The sequence below is a fragment of the Sus scrofa genome, chromosome 7, assembly GCF_054392235.1.
Source record: "Sus scrofa isolate SSC_HxYL_T2T_F1_AM1 chromosome 7, Sscrofa_HxYL_maternal_Yorkshire_Landrace_v2.0, whole genome shotgun sequence".
Taxonomy (NCBI): Eukaryota; Metazoa; Chordata; class Mammalia; order Artiodactyla; family Suidae; genus Sus; species Sus scrofa.
The window spans coordinates 76659869-76684209 of NC_139389.1; the positions used below are offsets into that span (position 1 = coordinate 76659869).

A 24341-nucleotide genomic window follows, 5' to 3' on the forward strand; every position below is an offset into this window, starting at 1 on the left:
AGCAGCAACACCTCCAATTTGACCCCTAACCTGGGAACTTCCATATGCCATGGGTGAAGTCCTAAAAAAGACGAAAGACAAAAATAAATAAATAAATAAATACACATCTATATCACCATTTTAATAATTATTTAATAGTCTCTTACAGGTTTATTTTGAGGATTATAGTGTGGGATCCTTAACCCACTGAGGGAGGCCAGGGATCAAAGCCGCCACCTCATGGTTCCTAGTCAGACTCGTTTCTACTGCGCCACTACTGGAACTCCTAGATGTGTATTTATTAACATAGCAGTTTATTGATATAAAAGACATTTATAACATTATTAAATGGAAAAAGTTACCAAACCAGATGGAAAGTGGTCCCATTTTTATAGAAATTTTTTAATTAAAAGTTATAAATTTTCTAAAATGCCCTTTAAGATAAACAAGGGACATCTAAAACTTGGAGAACTAAGTGATAGGACTGAGGTCTTATCTCATAAAAAAATAGTAAAAGATTTGAATTCGGGTTCATTTGAAGCCAAAACTCCATGGCTTTCTTTTTTTATTTATTTTTTTTATTTTTTTGTCTTTTTATTTATTTATTTTGTCTTTTTGCCATTTCTTGGGCCGCTCCCGTGGCATATGGAAGTTCCCAGACTAGGGGTCACTTCAGAGCTGTAGCTGCCAGCCTACGCCAGAGCCACAGCAACACGGGATCCGAGCCGCGTCTGCGACCTACACCACAGCTCACGGCAATGCCAGATCATTAACCCACTGAGCAAGGGCAGGGACCGAACCCAAAACCTCATTGTTCCTAGTAGGATTCGTTAACCACTGCGCCATGACAGGAACTCCTCCATGGCTTTCTTACACCATGTTAGGTCACCAGTGGCCTTGTATGACCCTTATTCTACCTAAGACCCTGGCAACAGCACCTCTACTACTTTCTAGTCAGCACTGAACTCTGCTGGCCTTCTCTTCTAGTAGTATTAGCTTCAAAACCATCAGCTCAGCATATTTTAACAATCTGCTGTTGCTTCTACTCCTAGGCTGGAAGTAAATATAACAGAATAAACTGCTCAGAATTTTAAATCTACACAATGAGGTTTTTTTCCCACCCCTGTTCCCAGGAGGGTAGAACCACAAATAAGGCTCCTTAATCTCAAATAGACCCTTAACACAGCTCAATAATTTTTATGTGTCTTTTATTACTTCCACAGGAAATTATATACTTTCATTATTTTCCATCACCCTTCCTCTGTTCACCTTCATCAGATTACCTTGGGTCTGAGTTTGCAGAGAAACTAATCTATCCAAGGCCTTGACTCCATCATCCTATCAAGAACCCGTCGTGGCTCAGTGGTTAATGAATCCGACTAGGAACCATGAGGTTGCGGGTTCGATCCCTGGCCTTGCTCAGTGGGTTAGGGACCCGGCATTGCGTGAGCTGTGGTGTAGGTTGCAGACGCGGCTCGGATCCCGTGTTGCTGTGGCTCTGGTGTAGGTCAGCAGCTACAGCTCCGATTAGACCCCTAGCCTGGGAACCCCCATATGCCATGCGAAGCGCCCCAAGAAATGCAAAAAGAAAAAAAAAAAAAGAACCAATCCCTTCACCTGTGCTCCAAAGCCCCAATTTTTCTTCCCCAAGACAGAACCTGAATCCAAGTCCTTTCATAATCAAAATGTAGACCAATTTTCCAGCTTCACCTTCTGCCTCTCTTCCAGCTATTTCCTACCTTCAGTGCCTGGAATGCTGTCTAGACATGGAGAGGATGTGGAGCCTGATGTGGTAGACTGGGAGCAGACAGAACCCAAGAGACAGTCCTGACCTGAATAAAGTTGAATTCTCATTTCCAGGAAAGCTGTCACAATGAGGACCCACCAACGAGGAGAATGCAAACCATAAATTATGGCATGAAGCTGAAAAGTCATGAGCCAAAGAGTCTAATAAATGGGGAGACCCAGCTCAGAGAGCACGAGCAGATGGGCAATAGAAAGGGGTCAATATGGAGGAAACAGACATTGAGCAAGAGGTGAATTAGGTCCAAGGTGATGCTCTTCTCTTAGTCACTGCACAGCTGGCTCCTTTAGGTCCTTCCAATCCCATTAAGTGTCACCTACTGAAAGACCTTCCCCAACAGCCCCATGTAGAATTGCCATTTAGTAACTCATCGCAGTTCCATGTTTTAATAATCTGCAATGTACCATAGGTAGTAGACAATATTTCTTTAATTACTGGTTTATTGTCCATCTTTCCCCACTGGAAAATAAGTTCCATAAGAACAAAGATCTTCTTGTTTATTCTATATCCCCAGTGGCAAGAACAGTGCTTGGTAAATATTACACAAGTGAATTAAATCTCAGGGATACTCTGCATTTTTATTTAAAGACCTCCAAGTGATTTCTGACTTTACCCAGAAGGAAAATCACTAGGCTAATACACGTATTGTTGTTCCTACTACTGTTCTTCTGCTGGGGAGGTGGAAGGTAGTAAGAAGTGATCTTGAAAGGAGTGGAACCTGGACAAAGGAAGCATCAATCTCTTTTCAGGCTGTTAAGCTTAATGTTTTCAAGGCCTATGATTCACTCTCCTCAATGTTCCATAAGCTACTCTGTTCAGATACCGTCTTTTTAAACAACTCTAAACACTAAAGACTAAATAACTCTAAACATTATTTTGAATTATTTACTTTGCTTTCCCCAGTCTTGAACACTCTGTAGTATGCATTAGATACTCAATAAATGTTTCTTGAATTGCACAGCTTGGGGATGTGCTCTAGCCCACTGGGCTTGCTGGTGCTCTCTGGTACAACATACATGTTAATATTAACCATCACTAATTTAAAACCCACAGGTGCCAGGTACTGTGCTAAGCCCTTACTTATAGAATCTTCATTTAACCCTCAAAAGAATATTTTCAAGAGTGGTGTTTTCTTTCTCTCTCTCTCTTTTTTTTTCCATACTTTTAGAAATGAGGAGACTGTGACTAGAGGTTAGATATATGGTAAGTTACAGAGTTAAAATTTATACCTAGGGTTTTGTTTTCTCTCCTGAACTGTCTTGCGCAATCAATATAGTGTCTATAAGCCATGCATCAGTATTTTGAGTGTACGTTATTTTTGTCCCAGTTCTTTATTAACTAACAATGGAATCTAGGACAAGTTCTTAAATATCTCAGTTTAGGTCTCTTCACCTATAGAGTCAGGAATTAGATGAAGTTAACTCCTTGGTCTCCTCCAGCCCTAAAAATTACACGCATCTGTGAGTTCAGACTTTCAAGCATTTGATTCTGCAACACCATCTGCTTCTGCATTTCTATATATTTCATGCTGTGATCACACCAAAACAATATAAAAGAGGCTTTTTCATAGGTTCTTCTCTTGCAACCACCTGACCTAATTTGAAATATAAAAGTGAAATGAGTGAAATCATCACCACAGTCACAAAAGAGAAATTCCTTCCTCAAACAGTCTGTGTCTCTCTCAACGGAGTTAATATCATTGGTTTAATGACCTATTATATAAAACAACTAATGGCAGTCTTTCTGAGGAGAGTAAAGGAAGAATGAAATGTTAGGCTCTCTAATGGTGGTACTCGCCCTCGTGCATATTTTGGCAGCGGTGGGGGAGAGCTGAGGAATTAAACACTGGTCCCTAATATATTTGATATTTATGAATTTTACTAATTGTAGGGCTTACAAATATAGAGTGGAGGCGGGGAGGAAGAAGAACCTGGTTCAAATCCCTTTTTGTATTAATGAATTAGTACAGAGGAGTGGATGGAGCCCTTGGTTTTTTCTTGATGAAAACCTACTGCAAATCATTTAGCCTCTCTGTGTTTCAGTTTGCCAATCTTCAAAACTAGTGGGATCAAATAATGTCTTAGGTTGTTCCAAATCTGTGAATTAGCCCAACATCTATGAAAACCTGGCAGGAAATCATCTTTAAAAGGCAGTAGCAAGTTTGAAAACTTATCTTCATCCTGAAGCAAAGAAGATCACTTCTGAGTAGAAGAAGGGCATAGCCTCAAATGAAGAGCTCAAATTTAAGCCTATTTTTTAATAAGGCTACAGTAGCAATGAAAGCTTTAAAATTCTAAGTCTCACACAAATAACTGATTCCCAAGCTTCACCACTGAAGCCACACAGCAGTTTTGATGTATTTTCTCCACCGGGAGTGCAGAGATGAAGAGGAAAGGAAACAGGAAAGAAATCAGGACACTGAGGTCAGCACAGAGGCTGATCCTCAGAAGTCTCAGAGGTGCATTAGAAAGAGGAAAATAGAAAATGTAGGGTTCAGTCAGTTGGTACATGTATTACCTGGGTTGTAGGATTTTCTTATAATGTGATTGTCTTCTAGGCTATGGTAACCAAGTCAGTGTTCTTTCCAACCATTCTCAACAACAGGCAGATTATTCTGCCTGTCAGTCTTCATCTTTTCAAACTAAATAATGTTCATCTTGGCCTGTCATCATAGATTCCATCTGAGTGTGAAACTTGGGGCTTAAGGTTTCCTTTCTGACCATCTTCTCTCCAGCAGGATTAGGCAGCTCATTTCCAGACTCTACTTTTTCCATGCTTGATATTTACCACCTCCCAATGTACTCAACGCCATGCATCCATATGCTAATAAACATGCCAGTGTCAAGGCAGAGTGGGTGCCTGGTGGGAAGACCACATAAGAGAAGGGAATTTTTAATCAGTGTTTTAACACCTGCAATAAACTTTGTTATAGGATAACAAAACTTAAACAGAATAACTTAACTAGAATATCTCTCTTCATGGAATTTTTGAAAATCTTTCCTTAAAATGGAGAAATGATTTGAAGAAGTGCTCATCTCTCTACCTCCACCTCTACAGTATACACTTCACAGAAAAAGGAACAGGGAAACAGCAAGGAGAAGTCACAGAATATTTAAATAGGAGGTTCAAGGTTGGAGAGTAGTATCAGCAAGAAGAAAGGCAGGTGAAGTAAAGGCAAGTGTCGCTGACTTTTGCCTCTGTCCCTGGAGAGAAGACTGCTGATAGAGTCCCTCTGGCCTTCCCAAGACAGTCTGTCATGAAGATGTAACTCCAAGGTAAGATCTCTGGGAAAGAGGTTTATCCTGGAGCTATCATCTGAAAAGGCCCTCTAGGCTTATTCCAAATCAACTTCCCAAGGTTCCTACAGTCCTCCACAGGGAGCTCATTGTCCCCAAACAGGGGTGGGGTCTTCCTGAAACCACTTGTGCCTAAGGGGTGATGATAGCACAGCCTCAAAATAACCCTAAATCTGAGAGTTTCTGTCCCACTAGATGAATGTTGATATTTTTTTCAGAAATCCCTGGTGTTACCCTGGAAGTCAGGAGGGGGCTTGGGGAAGTTAAGAAATATGACATTAAAAGGGCAAAATAAGGAGTTCCCATTGTGGAGCTGCAGATGCAAATCCGACGAGGATCCATGAGGTTGCGGGTTCCATCCCTGGCCTCGCTCGGTGGGTTAAGGATCCAGCGTCGCCATGAGCTGTGGTATAGGTCAAAGACTTGGCTCAGATCTGCTGTTGCTGCGGCTGTGGTGTAGGCCAGCAGCTACTGCTCTGATTAGACCCCTAGCCTGGGAACCTCCATGTGCCATGGGCGCAGCCCTAAAAAAAAAAAAAAAAAAAAAGAAAGAAAGAAAAAAAAAAAAAGAAAAAGAAAGAAAGAAAGAAAAGAAAAAGGGCAAAATGAGGCTCTTGCTAGCTTTTCTAGAACGAGTATGCTAACAGATTAAAAAGTTACTGAGTGTTTAAATTGTGCCATGCAGGGAGCTAAGTGATTCATACACATTATCTTAGTCCTCATAAAAAGTCATTGGGGTTGAGAAGGTGAAAGAGACTTACAGTTAAGAGTCCAAAATCACAGAGCTGGTAAGTGGTAGCGATAGGACAGAAACCCAGTTCTGTGAGATGCCAAAATCTGCATTCTTCCCCATTAATTTATTTTCAAGTACTTTAAAACCATTTTAAAAGATATTTTAAGGATTAAGAAATCTCCCGGTCATGTGCAATAAATCAAAGTTTCTAAGCAACTTTAATGCTATTCAGAATCACTACCCATGTTGATTTTGCTCAAGTCCTACATTACTTTTAGATGCCCTTCTAGATAGAGCTCTAGATAGAATTATACAGCCATATAATTCTTTTTAAAAAGTCTCCCCCATAATTCAGTTTCTCATATGCACATACACAGAGACCACACACACACACAGATATACAAATACTACACATATTACACAGATAAACACACACAAACTGCAGGCACCACAGAGGCCACACACCACGTATGCACATACATACACACAAATGCACCACAGATATACAAACAAACCATAGACACACATACATAAATAGATACACATAAGCCATATACACACAGTATCAGAAATTCTCCATGGGATTTTGTTTCTACTCATGCCGCAACATCTAACCAGTTTCTACCACATTCATCATCTAATTCACATCTCACCTCCTGCTGCTGGTTTCTCCTCTCCATCCTGCTCCTTTCCAAACAGGGAACACAAGCTCCTTTCTTTCCATTCCCCAGAGCAACCACCAACACAAGAAAGAGAAGGGACATCACACCATGTCAAAGCATAGCAAATGAATGAAACAATATTAGACATTCAGTTTAATAAGTCCTCTATGTTATCTCTGCTTCTTGGAATATCTCAATGACCCTTTCTCCTCCTCAAGCTCCTAACCTTCCAGTGGCCCTTCTCTGAAGACCATCCTCATGCCTCCTCCCTCTCCTCTCGGTCCCAAGATCTTTACACACCTCTTCCTTGGGTTCCCACTTGTTCACTCGCCATTGCCCATCTATTCCACGTCCCAAGACTTCACATTTTATTCCCAAAGCAGAGTACTAAGGTATCTTCCTGAAAGGAACCATTCTTCTGCTTTGGGGAAAAGTTTTGCAAGCCCCTTAGAAGGCAGAATTAACTTAAGGCAGTTGTGGTCTTAAAGTAATTATTTTATTTTTCTCTATATATATTCCTTTTTTTTTTTTTTCCTGGCCATGCCTATGGCATGTGGAAGTTCCCAGGCCAAGGGTGGAAGCCGCACCTCAGTTTCAGCCTGCACCACAGTTGTGGCAACGCCAGATCCTTAACCCTCTGAGCCACAAAGGAACTTCCTCTTCTCTGTATTCTTAGATTTTATTTGCTTAGTGAAAAAAAAAATCATTAGTAATTTCCATTGCTTTATCCAATTCATCAAAAACCAATTTGTTGATATGACTCTGTTATAATAGCTATTTCCCAAAACATTCTCAGGTTCATACTTTCAATACTGTAGAAACAATTATTCAAGAAATGGGATGATTTGAATAATCAAATACTCTGTTTCATGGAGCATTATTAAAACACTACACATGAATTATCAGTTTTCAAAGAAGTTACATAAAACACTGGTAGGGTTCCCCACCTGCCACAATGGAGGTATGGTGGGAGATGTTGAAGCTAAGAAATTTAAGCCTATGAGCCTCACTTTCTTTTCTGCTTAAATATCTGCCTTTATGTGGGAAAAAAGCGATTATTTTCATATAAAGCTCCTTGCACACAACAAATATTAGATAAATATCAGTTCCTTGACTTCTCTCTCTCTTTCCTCTCCCCAAGTAAGAAAGAACTACTACTATATCCTTGTAGGATATATACTTTCCCCTCTCCTTGGTAATTCTGAAGGCATTCCGCAATCTTAGGGAGCCAAATGGCTCCCATTTGAATATCAGTTCTCACTGTTATGTGCTGAGTGTTAGAATTCTAGCTAATAGAGTTTACTATTAAATATAAAATTAGCTCATGGGAGAAATCTAATTATAACTCCCCATGATTATTAATTTGTTCCAATTATTGTTATTTTTGTTATTTAATTTCATTAGCAACACTGCCCTAACCAAGTCTTCTTAGTCAAGTGACACTGATTCTACCTTGTCTTATTCAAGATTTGTGACCCTCAAGAAGGGTCAGACCTCCGGTTAACATCTAAATAGAACATTTTTAGCCATCTAAATTAATTACTTAACAAAGTAAAAATACCCCAAACTTTATTTTTGTTTCACATTAATTTTATTGCATTTGTAGTGGGTTTTTGTTTGTTTGTTTTCTTTTTAGGGCCACACCCACTGCATATAAAAATTCCTAGCTAGGGGTCTAATCTGAGCTTCAGCTGCCGGCCTACACCACAGACACAGCAACACAGGATCTGAGCCACATCTGCAATGTACACCTCACAGCTCACAGCAATGCTGGATCCTTAACCCACTGAGTGAGGCAGGGGATCGAACCCACATCCTCAGTGATACTAGTCAGATTCGTTTCCACTGCACCACAATGGGAACTCCCAAGTATTTCTATTTTTGATACTCAAATTAATCTGATCTTAATCTTTCAAACAAAATTAAAATATGATTTGTATTATTATAGAAGTATCATGTTTGCCATTTTTAAAATACTGTCATTTTGACTATTAATATGCAAGAATTACTATTTTAATTTCTATATTTAACCATTTCTTTTGTTTGTTTGTTTTTTTATTCTCAGTTTCTCACTCCAATTATGGATCTGCTCAACTCTACTGATTACCTGCTCAATGTCTCTACTTTAATAAGAAACAGCATTCACATTCCAACTTCTGCCTCAAAAATGACTGTTGTGCTTCTTTTGCTCACATCATCTATAATTGGCACTATCACCAATGGTTTCTACCTATGGGTGCTAAAATTCAAAATGAGAAAGACTGTCAATACTCTCTTATATTTTCATCTCATTCTCTCCTATTTTATTTCAACATTGTTTTTGCCATTTCTGGCCATCTCCCACCTTCAAGATGATCACTGGAGCTTTGGAATGGCCACGTGCAAGATGGTCTATGGCATTTTGTACACAGGGATGTTTGCGTCGGTTTTCTTCCTCTCGGCCATCAGTGTTGATCGTTATCTTCTCACTCTTCACCCAGTGTGGTCGCAGCTGCACCGAACCCCACACTGGGCTTCCAGCATCATCTTGGGAGTCTGGATCTCTGCCACTGCCCTCAGCATACCCTATATGGTTTTCAGGGAGACACATGATGACCATAAAGGAATGGTGACCTGCCAAAATAATTACGCCATATCTACCAACTGGGAAAGCAAAAAGATGCAAACATTAAGGCAATGGATTCATGTGGCCTGTTTTAGCAGCCGCTTCTTGCTGTCCTTCCTTCTGCCTTTCTTCATCATCACCTTTTGTTATGAAAGAGTAGCCAAAAAGATGAAAGCCAGGGGCCTGTTTAAATCCAACAAGCCCTTCAAGGTCATGATGACGGCAATTATCTCTTTCTTTGTGTGTTGGATGCCCTACCATGTATACCAAGGCTTAATTCTCACTAAGAACAAATCACAATTTTTCCAGTTGACTCTGATACTCACAATGATAACTATTTCTTTCAATACTCTCTTTTCTCCCACACTCTATCTGTTTATTGGGGAGAACTTCAGAAAGGTTTTTAAGAAGTCTGTTCTTAATCTTTTTGAGTCGACATTCAATGAGGATTCTTCAACAGAAAGGACACAAAACCTAAATTCAGAAGGCTACATTTAAATTCTGGATCCCAGAGCAAATAATGGACTCCTAGTCTATTATACCACCAGAGATAGAACCTCAGCTTTTGTATAATATAGTCCCTACATTAGAGAGACCCCTGGGCTGTATTATAGTTAAATCTATTTTAGGGGCTATAAAAAAGCAAGCAATGTGTGATGTAGCAAATATGATTTTTTTAAATTTTTGTTGTGATAAAATATATATAACGTAAAATTTCCCATTTTCCCATTTTTAAGTGTACATATTAGTGGCATTACCTACATTCACAGTATTTTGAAACTTTCACCGCTACCTATTTCCAAAATTTTTCATCACCTGAAAGAGAAACTCTGTACCCATTAAGGAATAACGCCTCATTCCCTCCCCTCCCCCAATCCCTCATATCCTTGAATCTGCTTACCATCTCTATGAAATTGCTATTCTAGATATTCCATGTAAGAGGAATCATACAATATTTCTTTTCTCCTTTTGTGTCTGGCTTATTTCATTTAGAATAATATTTTCAAGGTTCAGGCATGTTGTAACATATATATCAGAACTTCATTCTTTTTATGACTAAATAATATTCCATTATATGTATATAGCACATTCTGTTTATCCATTCTTCTGTTGAGAGACATTTGGGTTGTTGCCACCTTTTGGCTATTGTTACTAATGTTACTATCAACTCCAATGTACAAGTATCTGTTTTAATCTTTGTTTTCAATTGTTTTGAATTATTTTGAATTTCTGGGTCATATGGCAAGCCTATGTTTATTAACTTTTTGAGGAATTGCCACTTTTTTCCCACAGCAGCTACACCATGGTGCAATCCCATCAGCAGAACAAAAGTTCCAGTTTCTCAGAGTTCCCGCTGTGGCTCAGTGGGTTAAGAACCCGACTAGTGTCCATGAGGATGTGCGTTCAATCCCTGACCTCACTTAGTGGGTTAAATGATCTGGCATTGCCATGAGCTGTGGTGTAGGTCACAAATGTAGCTCGAATCTGGCATTGCTGTGGCTGTGGTATAGGCTGGCAGCTGCAGCTCTGATTAGACCCCTACCCTGTGAACTTCCATATGCCAAGGGTGTGACCCTAAAAAAAAAAAAGTTCCAGTTGCTCCACACCCTCACCTACACCAATGATTTTCCCTTTTTAAAAAAATTATAGCCATCCTAGTTGGTGTGAACTGATGAAAAAGTGATTCTTAACCTTTGATTTTTGAGACTACAGTTATATCAGTTTCTGAATACCTATAGTACCATCAATCAGAATGTTTCTGTCACAGAATTTTCTTTTTTTCTTTCTTTCTTTTTTTTTTTTTTTTTGTCTTTTTGCCATTTCTAGGGCTGCTCCCACAGCATGTAGAGGTTCCCAGGCTAGGGGTCTAATCTGAGCTGTAGCCGCTGGCCTACACCAGAGCCACAGCAACTCGGGATCCGAGCTGCATCTGCGACCCACACCACAGCTCATGGCAACACCAGATCCTTAACCCACTGAGCGAGGCCAGGGATCTAACACGCAACCTCATGGTTCCTAGTTGGATTAGTTAACCACTGAGCCACAACGGGAACTCCATGTCACAGAATTTTCTATAGACATTTGGACCAAGGTCCCTCTTTATTTGGCTAGCACCTAATGTATTTAATTGGTATGGACTCATCTTGTCACCTACCAAGAATTTACACTTTAATATTTTAAGTATAAAGATACCTTAAATGTCTCTTTTTAATATGTATGTATATATGTAATTTATGTATTAAGCTGTCGGAGAAATAGGGAACTAAAACAATTATAAATGTTTGAGAATCTGCCTGGCTATTGTCATAGTACATTCCATTTTAAAATAACAATAACTGGAGTTCCCATGTGGCTCAGGGGGGTTAAGGATCTGGCATTGTCACTGCAGTGGCTCAGGTTGCTGCTATGGAGCGGCCTGAGAACTTCCACCTGCTGTGAGTGCAGCCAAAAAAATAATAATAAATTAAATAAAAAAGCTATAACAAAATTAGTTTCTCTTCTCTGGTTTTCAAGTTTTACTTCAAGTGTTTGCAAAACATTATAGCACCTAAGCTATATAGGACCCACAGTATCATTGATCTATTACATTTTATTTATTTAATTAATTCCATCTATTAGTCATAAATCAATAGGTCATTCCATCTAGTTCAACTGATACAGAATGCAGCTAGCTATTCAGGCCACAATGCACACTCAATCTCTAAATATTTCAGTCAGCTTTGTAAAACTGCTTCAAGCCACAGGCATACATCCTATTCAGAAATACCCAAAATGGATGATATCAATTGTAACAGGTTACAGAAATGAAGAGAAATAAACCTTTATTACTAACTTTTTATGGTAGAAAAGTAATAGTGGTTCAATGCCCCAGAAGTTCTAATTGCCTTGGCATCACTGCTTCCCTGGGCAACTGGGGGCTTGGTCTCTCGTCCTTAGAATAGGAGGGATAAAAAAGCTTTGGGTAGATGAAAAGTTTCATTGTTGGCCCCTATTTCAAGTGTTTGGAGGCTTGAATAGTGTCCCAGACAGGGAGAAGTAGGACTGAAGACCAGGCAGCTGTTCCTCCCTCCCCATACTCTCCCAGGTCCTGACCAGCCCACTGTAGTTTACTTTGCAGGATTTAGGAATGAAAGTTGGAAACTTAATGCGTCTTTGAAACAAGAATCTTGCTTTGGAAACCTAGCAGCCCCAGAGAGAGCCTTTTGTTTCCTTCCTCAGATCTGCTGCAATAACAAACAAGGAAGTGCTCTTTCCAGGCTCTTTTACGTACTTTATTCCATTGTAAACATCTCAAGGACAGAAAGAAGCCTATCAATCAAACTATTACTTTTCTATATATATTATATGCAATCAATTTGCAGTAAAAGATATTTAAATTGAATATGGGTACTCCTGCTACATGAACTAAAAAGGGACTGAAGGTGTAAAATAATAGGATTGAACCGGATTTTTGTTTAATAAAGATTTATATCACACTTACCTTCTGCCCAGGCAGGATTCAAAATGCTTTACAAATAGTAACTAATTTAATCCTACAGCAATTCTATGAAGTAGGTCACACTGTTATCCTATTTTACAGACTGTGAAACTGAAGCATTTGCTGAAGGCCATGCAGAAAGCCGTTAGAAGAGCCGGTATTGCAAGTCCAGGCAATCTGGTGCTAGAATCAATCCATGCTCTTAACCACCATACTCACTCCTTGAGGTCAGTGCTGGGAGGCAGAGAGGTTGGACTCTCAGCCCAGATCCCCCTAGTCCATTTATTTCATCAGAAATCATCATCTTGGGAGTTCCCGTCATGGCGCAGTGGTTAACGAATCCGACTAGGAACCATGAGGTTGCGGGTTCGGTCCCTGCCCTTGCTCAGTGGGTTAACGGATCCGGCGTTGCCGTGGGCTGTGGTGTAGGTTGCAGACGCGGCTCGGATCCCGCCTTGCTGTGGCTCTGGCGTAGGCTGGTGGCTACAGCTCCGATTCAACCCCTGGCCTGGGAACCTCCATATGCCGCGGGAGCGGCCCAAGAAATAGCAACAACAACAACAACAACAAAAGACAAAAAGACAAAAAAAAAAAAAAGAAATCATCATCTTGGAGTTTCCATCCTGGCTCACGGGTAACCAACCCGACCAGTATCCATGATGACATAGGTTCCATCCCTGGCCTCGCTAAGTGTGTTAAAGGATCCAGAGTTGCTGTGAGCTATGGTGTAGGTTACAGGCTTGGCTCAGATCTGGCACTGCTGTGGCTGTGGCACAGGCCAGTGGCTACAGCTTCGAATCAACCCCTAGCCTGGGAACTTCCATGTGTTGCAGGTGCAGCCCTAAAAAGACCAAAAAAAAAAAGAGAAAGAAAGTAATCATCAACTTGGCTGCAAAAATAATAACAGTTAACTTGTAATTAGGAAATCTGGATGGTGAGCTGGCTTTGGGTCTAGCTTGGTGTTTTATTTGAGGCAGGTTATTCACATTTCCTTGGGCCTTACCTTCCTCACCTATAATCTGGGGATATCTCTGAATAAGATTATGGATATGAAATAATTTCTAAAATACAAAACACTACATAAATATAAGTATTATTAAGAGGGTTCTTCCTTAGAAGTCACTTTAAATTTTAAAAAATAGGATGTAAACTTAAAATTATCCCCAAATGCATTTTTTAATTTCCCTTAAAACTATAGTTAACTCTTACAATGATTACTTCTTTAGTTGTGTTGACCTCATCAACCTTCTCACTATTGTGAATTCTCAGGACCCGAGAGGTTTATAAACAAGGAATTAGTGGCTTTGCTTTGTGGAACTGGTGTGTGGAGATAGTGTTTTAAAACAGTGTGCCTATTAGATTCAATTATATGAACCTGCTTCATTATGTCAGCCTCAAACTGGCTGAAGAACTGAATACAGGGATGATTAGCAAATGCCAGTTATATGTTTCACATACCAGCTCACGTTCTTTCCTCAAGAAATGGCTCCTCAGAGTTCCTACCATGGCTCAGCAGTAACGAACCCGACCAGGACTCATGAGGATGTGGGTTCAATCCCTGGCCTCACTCATAGTTAACCCACAGTTAATCTGGCATTGCTGTGAGCTGCGGTGTAAGTCACAGACAGGGCTCAGATCCCTAGTTGCTGTGGCTGTGGCATAGGCCAGCGGCTGCAGCTCCAATTTGACCCCTAGCCTGGGAACCTCCATATGCTGTGATGTGGCCCTAAAAAAAAAGCAAAAAAAAAATGGCTCCTATATATATACACATACACACACACATATATAATTGAATCACTTTGCTATACACTTGAAACTAACACAACATTGTAAATTAACTACATGCCAATATAAATAAATAAGAACTGTCTTAAGGAGTTCCCGTCGTGGCTCAGTGGTTAACAAATCCGACTAGGAACCATGAGGTTGCAGGTTCGATTCCTGGCCTTGCTCAGTGGGTTAAGGATCCGACGTTTCTGTGAGCTGTGGTGTAGGTCGCAGATGCGGCTCGGATCTGGCATTGCTCTGGCTCTGGTGTAGGCCAGCAGCTACAGCTCAGATTAGACCCCTAGCCTGGGAACCTCCATATGCCGAGGGAGTGGCCCTAGAAATGGCAAAAAGACAAAACACACACACACACACACAAAGAACTGTCTTAAAATTTAAAAAAAAGAGATGGTTCCTTGGTTTAATGAAATAAATGGGCTACCCAGCTGTTAACATATGCGAAAGGATTGGGTATAAGGTAAGATGGTATGTAAAACGCAAACCTGACTCCATATCCCTGAGAAACTAGAGGCAACAATAATTCACAAGTATAGTTCATGTACCTGGTACTGTGGTCGGCTCTGAGAATGCAACAGTGAATGAGACACAATCCCGTTCCTCAAGGAGCTAAAGCCTAGGGTGGTGGTTCTGAATTAGGTTCCACATTATAATTATCTGGGATACTCTTTAAAGACATCAGTATCTAGGCCTTACCCAAACCAATAAAAACCAAAATCTATAGGGACAGGACCTAGGAATCTGTATTTTTTTAAGTTCTCAGGTTCACTCTAAAATACAACCAAGAATAGAAAACCACTGTTTAATAGGGAAGAAAGAGGAGGAAACGGTCATTATTGTATAAAAAAGAAAGTGTCATGTTTGGAGTAACAAACAAAAGCCTCCAGTCTAGCTTTCACCACCAGAGTTTTTCCTTATGAGTCTGCAAAACAGTGTTAAACATCTAAAGCAGGGGAAGAACAGCAAGACAAAGGAAGCAGAATGTATAAAAGTTGCAGAGGGGGAGAGCACAGTGCTATAAAGCAGTACCTCCCAAACTTGAATGCGCATGAGACTCACCAAATGATCTTGCTGAAATGCTGATTCTGATTCAGTAAGTGTGGAAGAGGATGCAATTACACATTTCTAACAGGACCCCAGGGGATCCACTGCTGCTCATCCAGAGCAAGAGTATGATTGGAGCAAAGGTATGAGAAGCAGGCACAGCCAAGATGAGCTGGAAAAGTCAATCAGGCCTAGATCCCAAAGTCCCAGCTAAATGGTATGACCTGGATCCTAAACTTTATCCTGAGGGCAACAGGGAGCTGGTGAAGGGTCTTTAGCCAAAGAGTGATAGAATTAGGTTTGCATTTTAGAAAGACCAATCTGACAAGTCAAACTGGAGGTGAGTGATCAATTTGGCCAGAGTTGCAATAATACCGGTAACAGGTGATGGGGCCTGAATAAAGAACATGGAAGTGAGAAATAGAGAAAAGTAGAGTCTCGTCCTATAAATTCTCTTGGTTGAGGAGTCAAAGAAGAGAAGGAAGTGAGGATGACTCTTGCATCAGTTAGTGTTCTTTTTGTTTGTTTTCTTTTGGGGGTGCTGCCCCACAGCGTATGGAGTTCCTGGGCCAGGGATCAGATCCAAACCACAGTTGTGACCTACACCACAGCTACAGCAATGACAGATCCTTTAACCCACTGTGCTGGGCTGGGGATCTAACTTGCATCTCAGCACTACAGAGACACTGCCACCAATTCCATTGTGCCATAGCCAGAACTCCTCGGTTTATGTTTTTGAATGCAAACAATGGATTTTACTCTGGCTGGTTTGACCTCAAACTGACTTATTAAAGGATATTAAGTAGTTCACAGAATTGCTGGGATAGCTGGAGAAACATTCAAGGCTAAGCTTCTAAGAAAATTGCCTGACACAGGCCACAAAACTGTTCAGGTCAGGAATCTGTCTATTTCAGTCTATGGCCCCAGGTACTACTTCTGCTACTGCTGCTTTTGCCACCACTAGGCCCAAAATACCAGCACTTTGATTTTACTGCACTTGCTACTGCTTCCAACACTATTTCTGCATCTGACCTTGAACCTCCTGTGCCTGAAAGCCCTGCCAACACCAACGTCAGGAAAATGAAAGGCCCATGCAGAGCCTATTTATTCACATTTTTCACTTCCAAACTTCATCTTGCATGCAGCTATCTAATCACCACGCCAGCATCCTAGCTGCAAGGGAGGCTGGGAGGTGAGTGCCTATGTCTACCTGAGAGGGGAAAGGATGCTCGTAATTTGGGAATTTCCCCAAATATAAAGTTATTCAAAATATGACAGGCCCATTGACTTTAACCTAAAAGCTTTTTGGAGTGATTAGCTTTAGGAAGAGAAGCAAAACTGCACTGTGCTGAGGAGTGACTGGGAAGTGAGAATCTAGAGGTTCTAAGAGCAGCAACTCTCTTAAACTTAGAAAATTAAGGAGTTATTCCCCCTCCCTCTTCCCATAGAAAGTAATTCACACATTTTACCAATTAGAGATTAATTTGTGTTAAGGAACTGCTATTAAAATGCAAATATACCTTTTAAGAAGGTTATTTTTCATCACAAGTTAATGGGAATTACTTGAATCAACTTCACGCCCAGCAGAGTGCAGCTAAACACATTACTTAGAAGAGTAGACTTTTGATTGCGGCCTAGAGGAAGGGAATCTTCTGAGTTGTAAGTCAAGCCTGGAGTGAATTTTGGAGACCCTAAAGGCAGAATATCATGTATAAAATGTATAAAAGAGAAAGGAGACACAAGAGGTATTCTGAGGAGAGAGTTGGTGACTAAGAAAAAATCTGCCTCGATGGGTATGGCCCTGAAAATCCAGTTTAAGCCAAACTGTTAAAACTGCAGACCTTATCTTCCTTACAGGTAAGGCCAGTCACTCCAGTTTAGCTTAGTTCAGGCTTTCCAAGAGGTTGGATCCCCTTCCATGGCTGGTTCTTTCTTACTGGTGAAACCGAGGGGGACCCTGGGGGGCCCTCCCAGGTATAAAAGCCTCTCAGTGTCTCCCCTCTGACTTTTTTTTGTAGAAAAAGGCTTTAGTCTCCTAGGCCTTCTGTTGAGTTCCAAAGAGCAGATTCAAGCAGTTACTAACTAAAGAAGCAAGGGAAGGCAGAAACAAAGGAGAAGCAGTCAAGAAACAACAGTTCAGGAGGACCTTGTTACTTATCCATTCTAAATGTAATAGTTTGCATCCACTCACCCCAAACTCAACAAGTTCCTACTGTAAGGCACAGAGAACTATATCTAATCTCCTAGGATAGTTGATGAAAAATAATATTTAAAAAAAGAATGGTGTATATACATATACGTATTAAAAACTGAGTCATTTTGCTGTAGAGCAGAAATTGGCACAATGTTGTAAATCATCTACACTTTAATAAATAATAATAATAATAAATTTTTTTAAATAGAAAAAGAAATAATAGTTCAGCCACCTAACAGGGTCCTAGTTCCTCCTCAAGGAATATACATAATAATCTGACATTTATCTTTGAGTAGTTCTGTAGGAACTAAGACCCCCAACCCAAGGTTGCTGATTGAGATTCCTCAAACGCCATCCTATTACCTCACTACCAACCAATCAGAAGAAAGCCACACACCCTCCAGCCTTCCCCCTCAAAGGCTGCCTTTAAAAACCTCCCTGAAAACCATCCAGGCATTTGGGTATTCTGAGCATGAGCTGCCCATTCTCCTTGCTTGGCCCTGCAATAAACCTTTCTCTGCTCCAAACTCTGAAGTTTTGATTTGTTCGCCCTCACTGTGTGCCAGGCACACGAAATTGGGCTCAACAACACATAGGTAAGAAAGAACACAACAGTGGAAAGAGAAACCGTTTTCTAGTGCTCCCTATTGTTTCCCTTGTCTCTTCACTAAATTCTGAGCTCCTTGAAAGTAAAAACAGTATATCACTCCTCATATATTTCCTAGCTTGGTGTCTGGCATGATAAATAAATGTTTACAAGCAACTGGATAGATATATGAATGCAGTTATTAATTCATTCTGGAGATGGAACTTTCTCTATTTCTAGGGTCTTTAGAAGGTCCTTGCTCAAGCATGCTGAGAATCTACAGTATTTCTTTTGCTTCACTTGCCTAAAGGATTAAACAATCAGGGAGCTGCCATCTGATAATACTGCTTTCCCTTTTTTAATCTCAAGCAAATGCAATTGAAAATTTAGATGTATATGAACAGTTCATTACCAAAATTCTCTTATTTATTTCCTGCTAGAGTCAGTATGAGCTTTATTTAGTTACCACTCAAAGATAATAAAAGTGGTTCATTATTTTTTCTGTATCAAATCAAATCTGACTCCAATTTTCTTTTGACACATGGTAGGAAGTCCATCCCCACAGTCCCAAGGAAAATTCTAAGGGCTTAGGTTCCATAGTGGCCCCCTCTAATATGCCTCTTTGTCAAGCCTTAAAGATCCCTTGAAGGCAGTGTCTTCATCCCTTTGTGAAATGAAATTCATATTTTATGGCAAGACAAGAAAAATTTAAATATAAAAAATCTTCCCTGCCCTTTGCCCTCCTCTCCTCCTCCCTACTGTGTGCATTGTGTCTGCATTATGCATCCACCAAACCTCCCCCATCAGTAGAAATAAACCACAAAGAGCAATATTCTCTCAGCACAAACAAGCTTACTCCTTAAAAGACAACATTCTTTCTTGATCTTGTAAGGGGCCATAAGATGATGCTTAGATCTAGATTGTATAAACTGTCAATAATACGTCATTTAACATATAGCCCTCTGTCTCAAAAAATTGTATCACTGTGCCTTGACTTCTTTTTTTTTTTTTTTTTTTTTTTTGTCTTTTTTGCCATTTCTTGGGCTGCTCCCGCAGCATATGAAGGTTCCCAGGCTAGGGGTCGAATTGGATCTGTAGCCACCAGCCTACACCAGAGCCACAGCAACGCGGGATCCGAGCTGTGTCTGCAACCTACACCACAGCTCACGGCAACGCCGGATCCCTAACCCACTGAGCAAGGGCAGGGACCGAACATGCAACCTCATGGTTCCTAGTCGGATTCATTAACCACTGCGCCACGACAGGAACTCCTGCTTTGACTTCTAATAGGAGGAACAGTTCTCAGAGTTTTTTGAGATGTTTGTCCAGGGTTATAATCCTCAAATTTTAGCTCAAATTTTTTTTTCCAATTATATCTTAGATTGACTGATTAACTTTTCATTGACAGCTTCCTGCCATGTATCAATGAAAAATTAATTGGCTAATTTAAGAAAGAATTGGAAGGTTTTATTGAAGCCAAATTTGAAGATTATAACCCAGGAAAAGCATCTCAGAAAACTCTGAGAACTGTTCTACCCATTAGAAGTTAAGACAGTTTACATATAAGTTTTTTGAGACAGAGGGCTGTATGCCAAATGATGTATTATTGACAGTTTATACAATCCAGACCTAAGCATCATCTTGGTGGGTCATGTAACCCCTTACAAGATCAAGAAGGAATGCTATCTTTTAAGAAGTTATTTATTCACTGATGCTGGGAGAATGTTGCTCTTTGAGCAAGTAATACTGCTAATAGGAGATGTTTGGTGGATGCCTAATGCAGATACACAATGCACAGTTGGGGCAGAGAGGAGCCCAAAGGGTAGAGAAGAATTTTTGTCTTTAAAATTTTCTTATCTTGTCATAAAATATGAATTTTATTTCACATGTGCAAGCTGGGCTGTATAGGGGGCATTTGCACTGAGGCCAAGATCCTAGCAACCATTCTCCTCTGATGTCTTGCCATATTCCCAATGGCTGGAAAAAAAGGTGGGGAAGGGTCAAGGACCTTGACTTACTGATAGCTCATAAGTCAAACTTCACTTCTCTAAACTCATAGAGAAATTAAGTATTTGGGTTAGGGAACCACTGATTGAAACTCCCCACATTGGTCAGGTAAAATAATAACCGCTTGCATGAGTTGTCTCAAAATAGGAGGTCCCAATAAGGAACACAGTGCTGCTGCTGAAAATTTACTGGGAGAATTCAGGAGGGACCAAATGGAGGGAAGAGACACCAGCCCATAATATGTCCTACCAACCTCCCAAAAACACTTGCACTAGAATCCATTTTACTGAGGGATGTCCATGCCACCAGGAAAGGCTCTGAGTTAGACCAAATGTGGGTCCAAGTAGGATGACCGGCCAGAGACAACCCAGAAACTAATCCCACCTCCATATAACCTGAGACTGCAAGCCACATGGCAGAGCAGTTATCCTGGGTTCCCTTACTCTGCTGCTCTCCACGCAAGTGCCCACTTTCCAATAAAGTCTTTTGCTTTGTCAGGACCTATGTTTCTTCAGACAATTCATTCCTAGGTGTTGGATAAAAGCTCACTATGAGGCTCTGGAAGGGGTCCCCCTTCTGGTAACATCTCCATTAGAAATGTTAACAGTAGCTATGCCTTTATCTTCTCAACTGTTATAGTCCCATGAAAAAATGACAAAAGAGTCCTCATTGTGGCCTTTATGACCTCTTCAGTGAATGTGCCAGATATCTTTTGCTTGCCCTCCAGATCCATACTCAAGCATTCTCTATCCTGCTCTCTGCCCTGGAGGCTGGGACATCATCAAGTCCAAGGTTCATAACTTCTGGTTGGGTATTGCAATGAGGATCTCTGGCAGGAAGTGGAAGGAAGGTGGAGAATGAGGTCAGGTATTTATTTCCCTAACTCCCTTCCTAAGAGGTTACCTGAAGTTGGTGCTTCCTAGCAGAAGGTCAACTCTTTCTCTTAAAGGTCTATGTAAGTCTCTACTTCTGGACTCTAGACTTCCTCCTTTTTTCCCTTCAGGCCAAAGGAACGTTAACACCTCAGCTGCTATTATGCCTTGAGTTACTACACTCCCTGTTATGGTTCCCCTACACCCACCCCTTTGTAAGTAAAATTTTCTCAGGTTATCCTATTTAGAATGTGTTACTTGATTGCTGATAGGACCCTGACTGATACAGTGCGATAATATAACTCATCTTTTATCTGACTGTAAATAATGTCTTCTTTTTCAAATAATGTATTTGTTTATGGCATTTATTCATGGATTTCAAAGAACTATATAAAAATAAATCCCAAAACATTCCTGGGCAGAAAGATATGAGAATATACATACATCTATATATATGTGTGTGTGTGTGTGTGTGTATATATATATATATATATATATATATATATATATATATATACAATTTTTTTTTTGGTCTTTTAGGGCCACACTCACAGCATATGGAACTTTCCAGGCTAGGGGCCAAATTGGAGCTGTAATTCCCGGTCACAGCCACAGCCACAGCAGTACCAGATCCAAGCCACATCTGCAACCTACACTGCAGCTATGCCACAAGGTGGGATTCTTAAACCTCCGAGTGAGGCCAGGGATCGCACCTGCATCCTCATGGATACTAGCCAGGTTCTTAACCCCCTGAGCCACATGGGAACTTCAAGAATAATTTTTTCAAAAGAATAAAATCACAATTCTCATACAAATATAAAATCAACATGTGTCAAAGATTCTTACGTCATTCATATTTAACTCAACAAGGAAGGAACTGGTAAGATATGACAACCAGTTCAAAGGAGAACTCAAATCTCCAATATGCAAAATTCCAAATAATTCATGCAGGTATACCCTAGACAAGGAGGGAGATTGTAACTCCTCACCCCTTGAGTCTGGGCTATGTTTAGTGATTTGCTTCCAAAGAGTAAATTATGGAAGTGGGTATGTGTGTAAGTTTACAGTGGAGAAACTTGGTACAGACACTACCTTAGCCAGGTGATTAAGGTTAATATCATCCGCAGTAAGATCTGTTTGTTGATAGCATGTACCCTTGATATGATTTAATAATAAGGGCACTTCACCTCTGTGGTCATCCTCCAAAAACCCATAACCCTGCTCAAATCATGAGAAAAATATCAAATTACAATAGAGGGGCAACCTACACTATACCTAAACAGTACAACCCAAAAATGTCAAGGTCATCAAAAGCAAGGAAAGTCTGAGAAACTGTCACAACATAAGGAAACATGATGACTAAATGAAATGTGATATCCTGGATGGGATCCAGAAAAAGGATTTAGAGAAAAAGTAATACATCTGAATAAAGTATGGAGTTTAATATACTAGTGCTGGTTTCTTAGTTGTGACAAACATACCATAGTAATTTGAAATGTTAACAATAGGAGACATTAGAGAGTTCCCAGTGTGGTGCAATGGGTTAAGAATACAACTGCAGGAGTTCCCGTTGTGGAGCAGTGGAAATGACTCTGATTAGTACTTATGAGGTTGCGAATTCAATCCCTGGCCTCACTCAGTGGGTTAAGGATCTGGCGTTGCCGTGAGCAGTGGTGTAGGTTGCAGATGCAGCTCGGATCCTGTGTTGCTATGGCTGTGGTGTAGGCTAGCAGCTACAGCTCTGAATTGACCCCTAGTTTGGGAAGCTCCATATGCTCTAGATGCAGCCCTAAAAACCAAAAAAAAAAAAAAAAAAAAGAATCCAACTGCAGCAGCTCAGGTCACATTCCCTGGCCCAGCAGAGTGAGTTAAAGGATCCAGCATTGCCACAGCCACACTGTCGGCTGAAGCTGCATCTCAGATTCAGTTCATGGCCAAGGAACTGCCATATGCTGCAGGTACAGCCATGAAATAAATAAATAAATGCGAGAAATTGGGTGAGGGGTATATGGGATCTCTCTGTAGTATCTTCACAACTTTTCTGTAAATCTACATCTATTCTAAAATTTAAAGTTTATTAGAGAGAGAGAACTACTCAAGGTACTATATATTTATAGTCAGGTAGGGAATGCTTAAATGAATTTACAAATGGATGCAAAACTGGCAAAACCAGTCGACATCCACAAAGTAATTATTAAATTTTACAATTTTTTAGACAGGAATGATTTGCTTATTATCAGTGTTCAAAGAGTTAACTCTATAGAATTGTAAGACAGTCTAGACAAAGACAAATCCTATACAGCCCTACAGGACCAGGTAAATCTCAGAGGCTCCAGCATCCTGCCAAAAGGATATCCAGATATCTCTTTTGCCTATTTCAAAATCTTTCGCAATTTTTTCCTACAAAAGATGCAAGTGTCAAAATTACCTAAATAAATAAATAAGTAAAGCCCTTACAACAGGCTGGCCTGACTCGACAAAACATATAACAAAGGTATACAAATATTCAAAAGGTTATGCAATGTTTTTCTAAATTATTACAACACTATAAACTGATAAACAACCCAAAGAGCAAGATAATTTGTCAGCCTGCCCTGGGGAAGACCTACAGACTGCCAAAGATATACATCATTGCCTTAGAGTTAAAAGCACTTGCTATGTTATGTTACCTAGGCAACGCATCAGAAAATGGTACAGTAATAAAATAAGAATTTTAAAAAGGAAATTGAACAAAGGAACAATCAATATCAAGTTCCAAACTCAATTCCATTCCCTGGTTGTACAAACTATTCACATTAAGGAGGGACTCAGCTCTAAGGTGAGAACTACCATTTTCCTCAGGCATCATATTTGGAGGGGCTATGGAGGGGCTTCCACTGGATTAACACTTGTGGTATCAGTTTCTGTCTATGTAAGAAGACGGTCCATGACAAAACATATGGTTATAATTTGAAGCATCTGCCCTTGGACTTTTTCTTTCAGGCTCTTGTTTGTTTGTTTGTTGGCGACATCATGGCATGTGGAAGTTCCCAGACGAGGGATCACTCTCACATCATAGTAGTGATCCAAGCTGCTGCAGTGACGATGCTGGATTCTTACCCAGCAGCGCCACAGAACTCTTTCTAGCTCTTATTTAAATATGTTTCCTTTTCCTCACAGTCTTAATTAATCATGTGCCAAGTGTCTCGAAGCCAGAATTCACATGGGTCTTTCACACCTCAGTTTCAGATGCCCTAGCAGAAGAGTGATTATCTCTCGCAGTAAATTAGTAAAGAGACTTCTGAATATAATCTAGG

General features: G+C 40.3%; 1 protein-coding gene and 1 long non-coding RNA gene across 9 annotated transcripts in view; one reads left to right on the forward strand and one right to left on the reverse strand.

Annotated features, from left to right (window-relative positions):
• The window catches only part of LOC102164814 (uncharacterized), a 71256-nt gene that overhangs the window by 44098 nt on the left and 2817 nt on the right, over positions 1-24341 (reverse strand). For 3 of the 8 annotated variants that reach the window (XR_014810697.1, XR_014810698.1, XR_014810699.1), the window contains exons 2-4: positions 8819-9039; positions 6466-6528; positions 4301-4642 (exon numbers count right to left, since the gene is read on the reverse strand). This is a non-coding gene — a long non-coding RNA (uncharacterized LOC102164814). Of the gene's footprint in view, positions 1-114; positions 711-1537; positions 4643-6465; positions 6529-8818; positions 9040-24341 lie in introns of those variants that run through there. The other 5 variants (XR_014810696.1, XR_014810695.1, XR_014810692.1 and 2 more) reach the window with 5 other exon arrangements.
• GPR33 (G protein-coupled receptor 33) lies at positions 4924-9577 on the forward strand. Its single transcript, NM_001190923.1, is given in 2 exon segments — positions 4924-5058; positions 8540-9577. A coding segment is annotated over 1 exon segment (1023 nt). The 5' UTR covers positions 4924-5058; positions 8540-8554.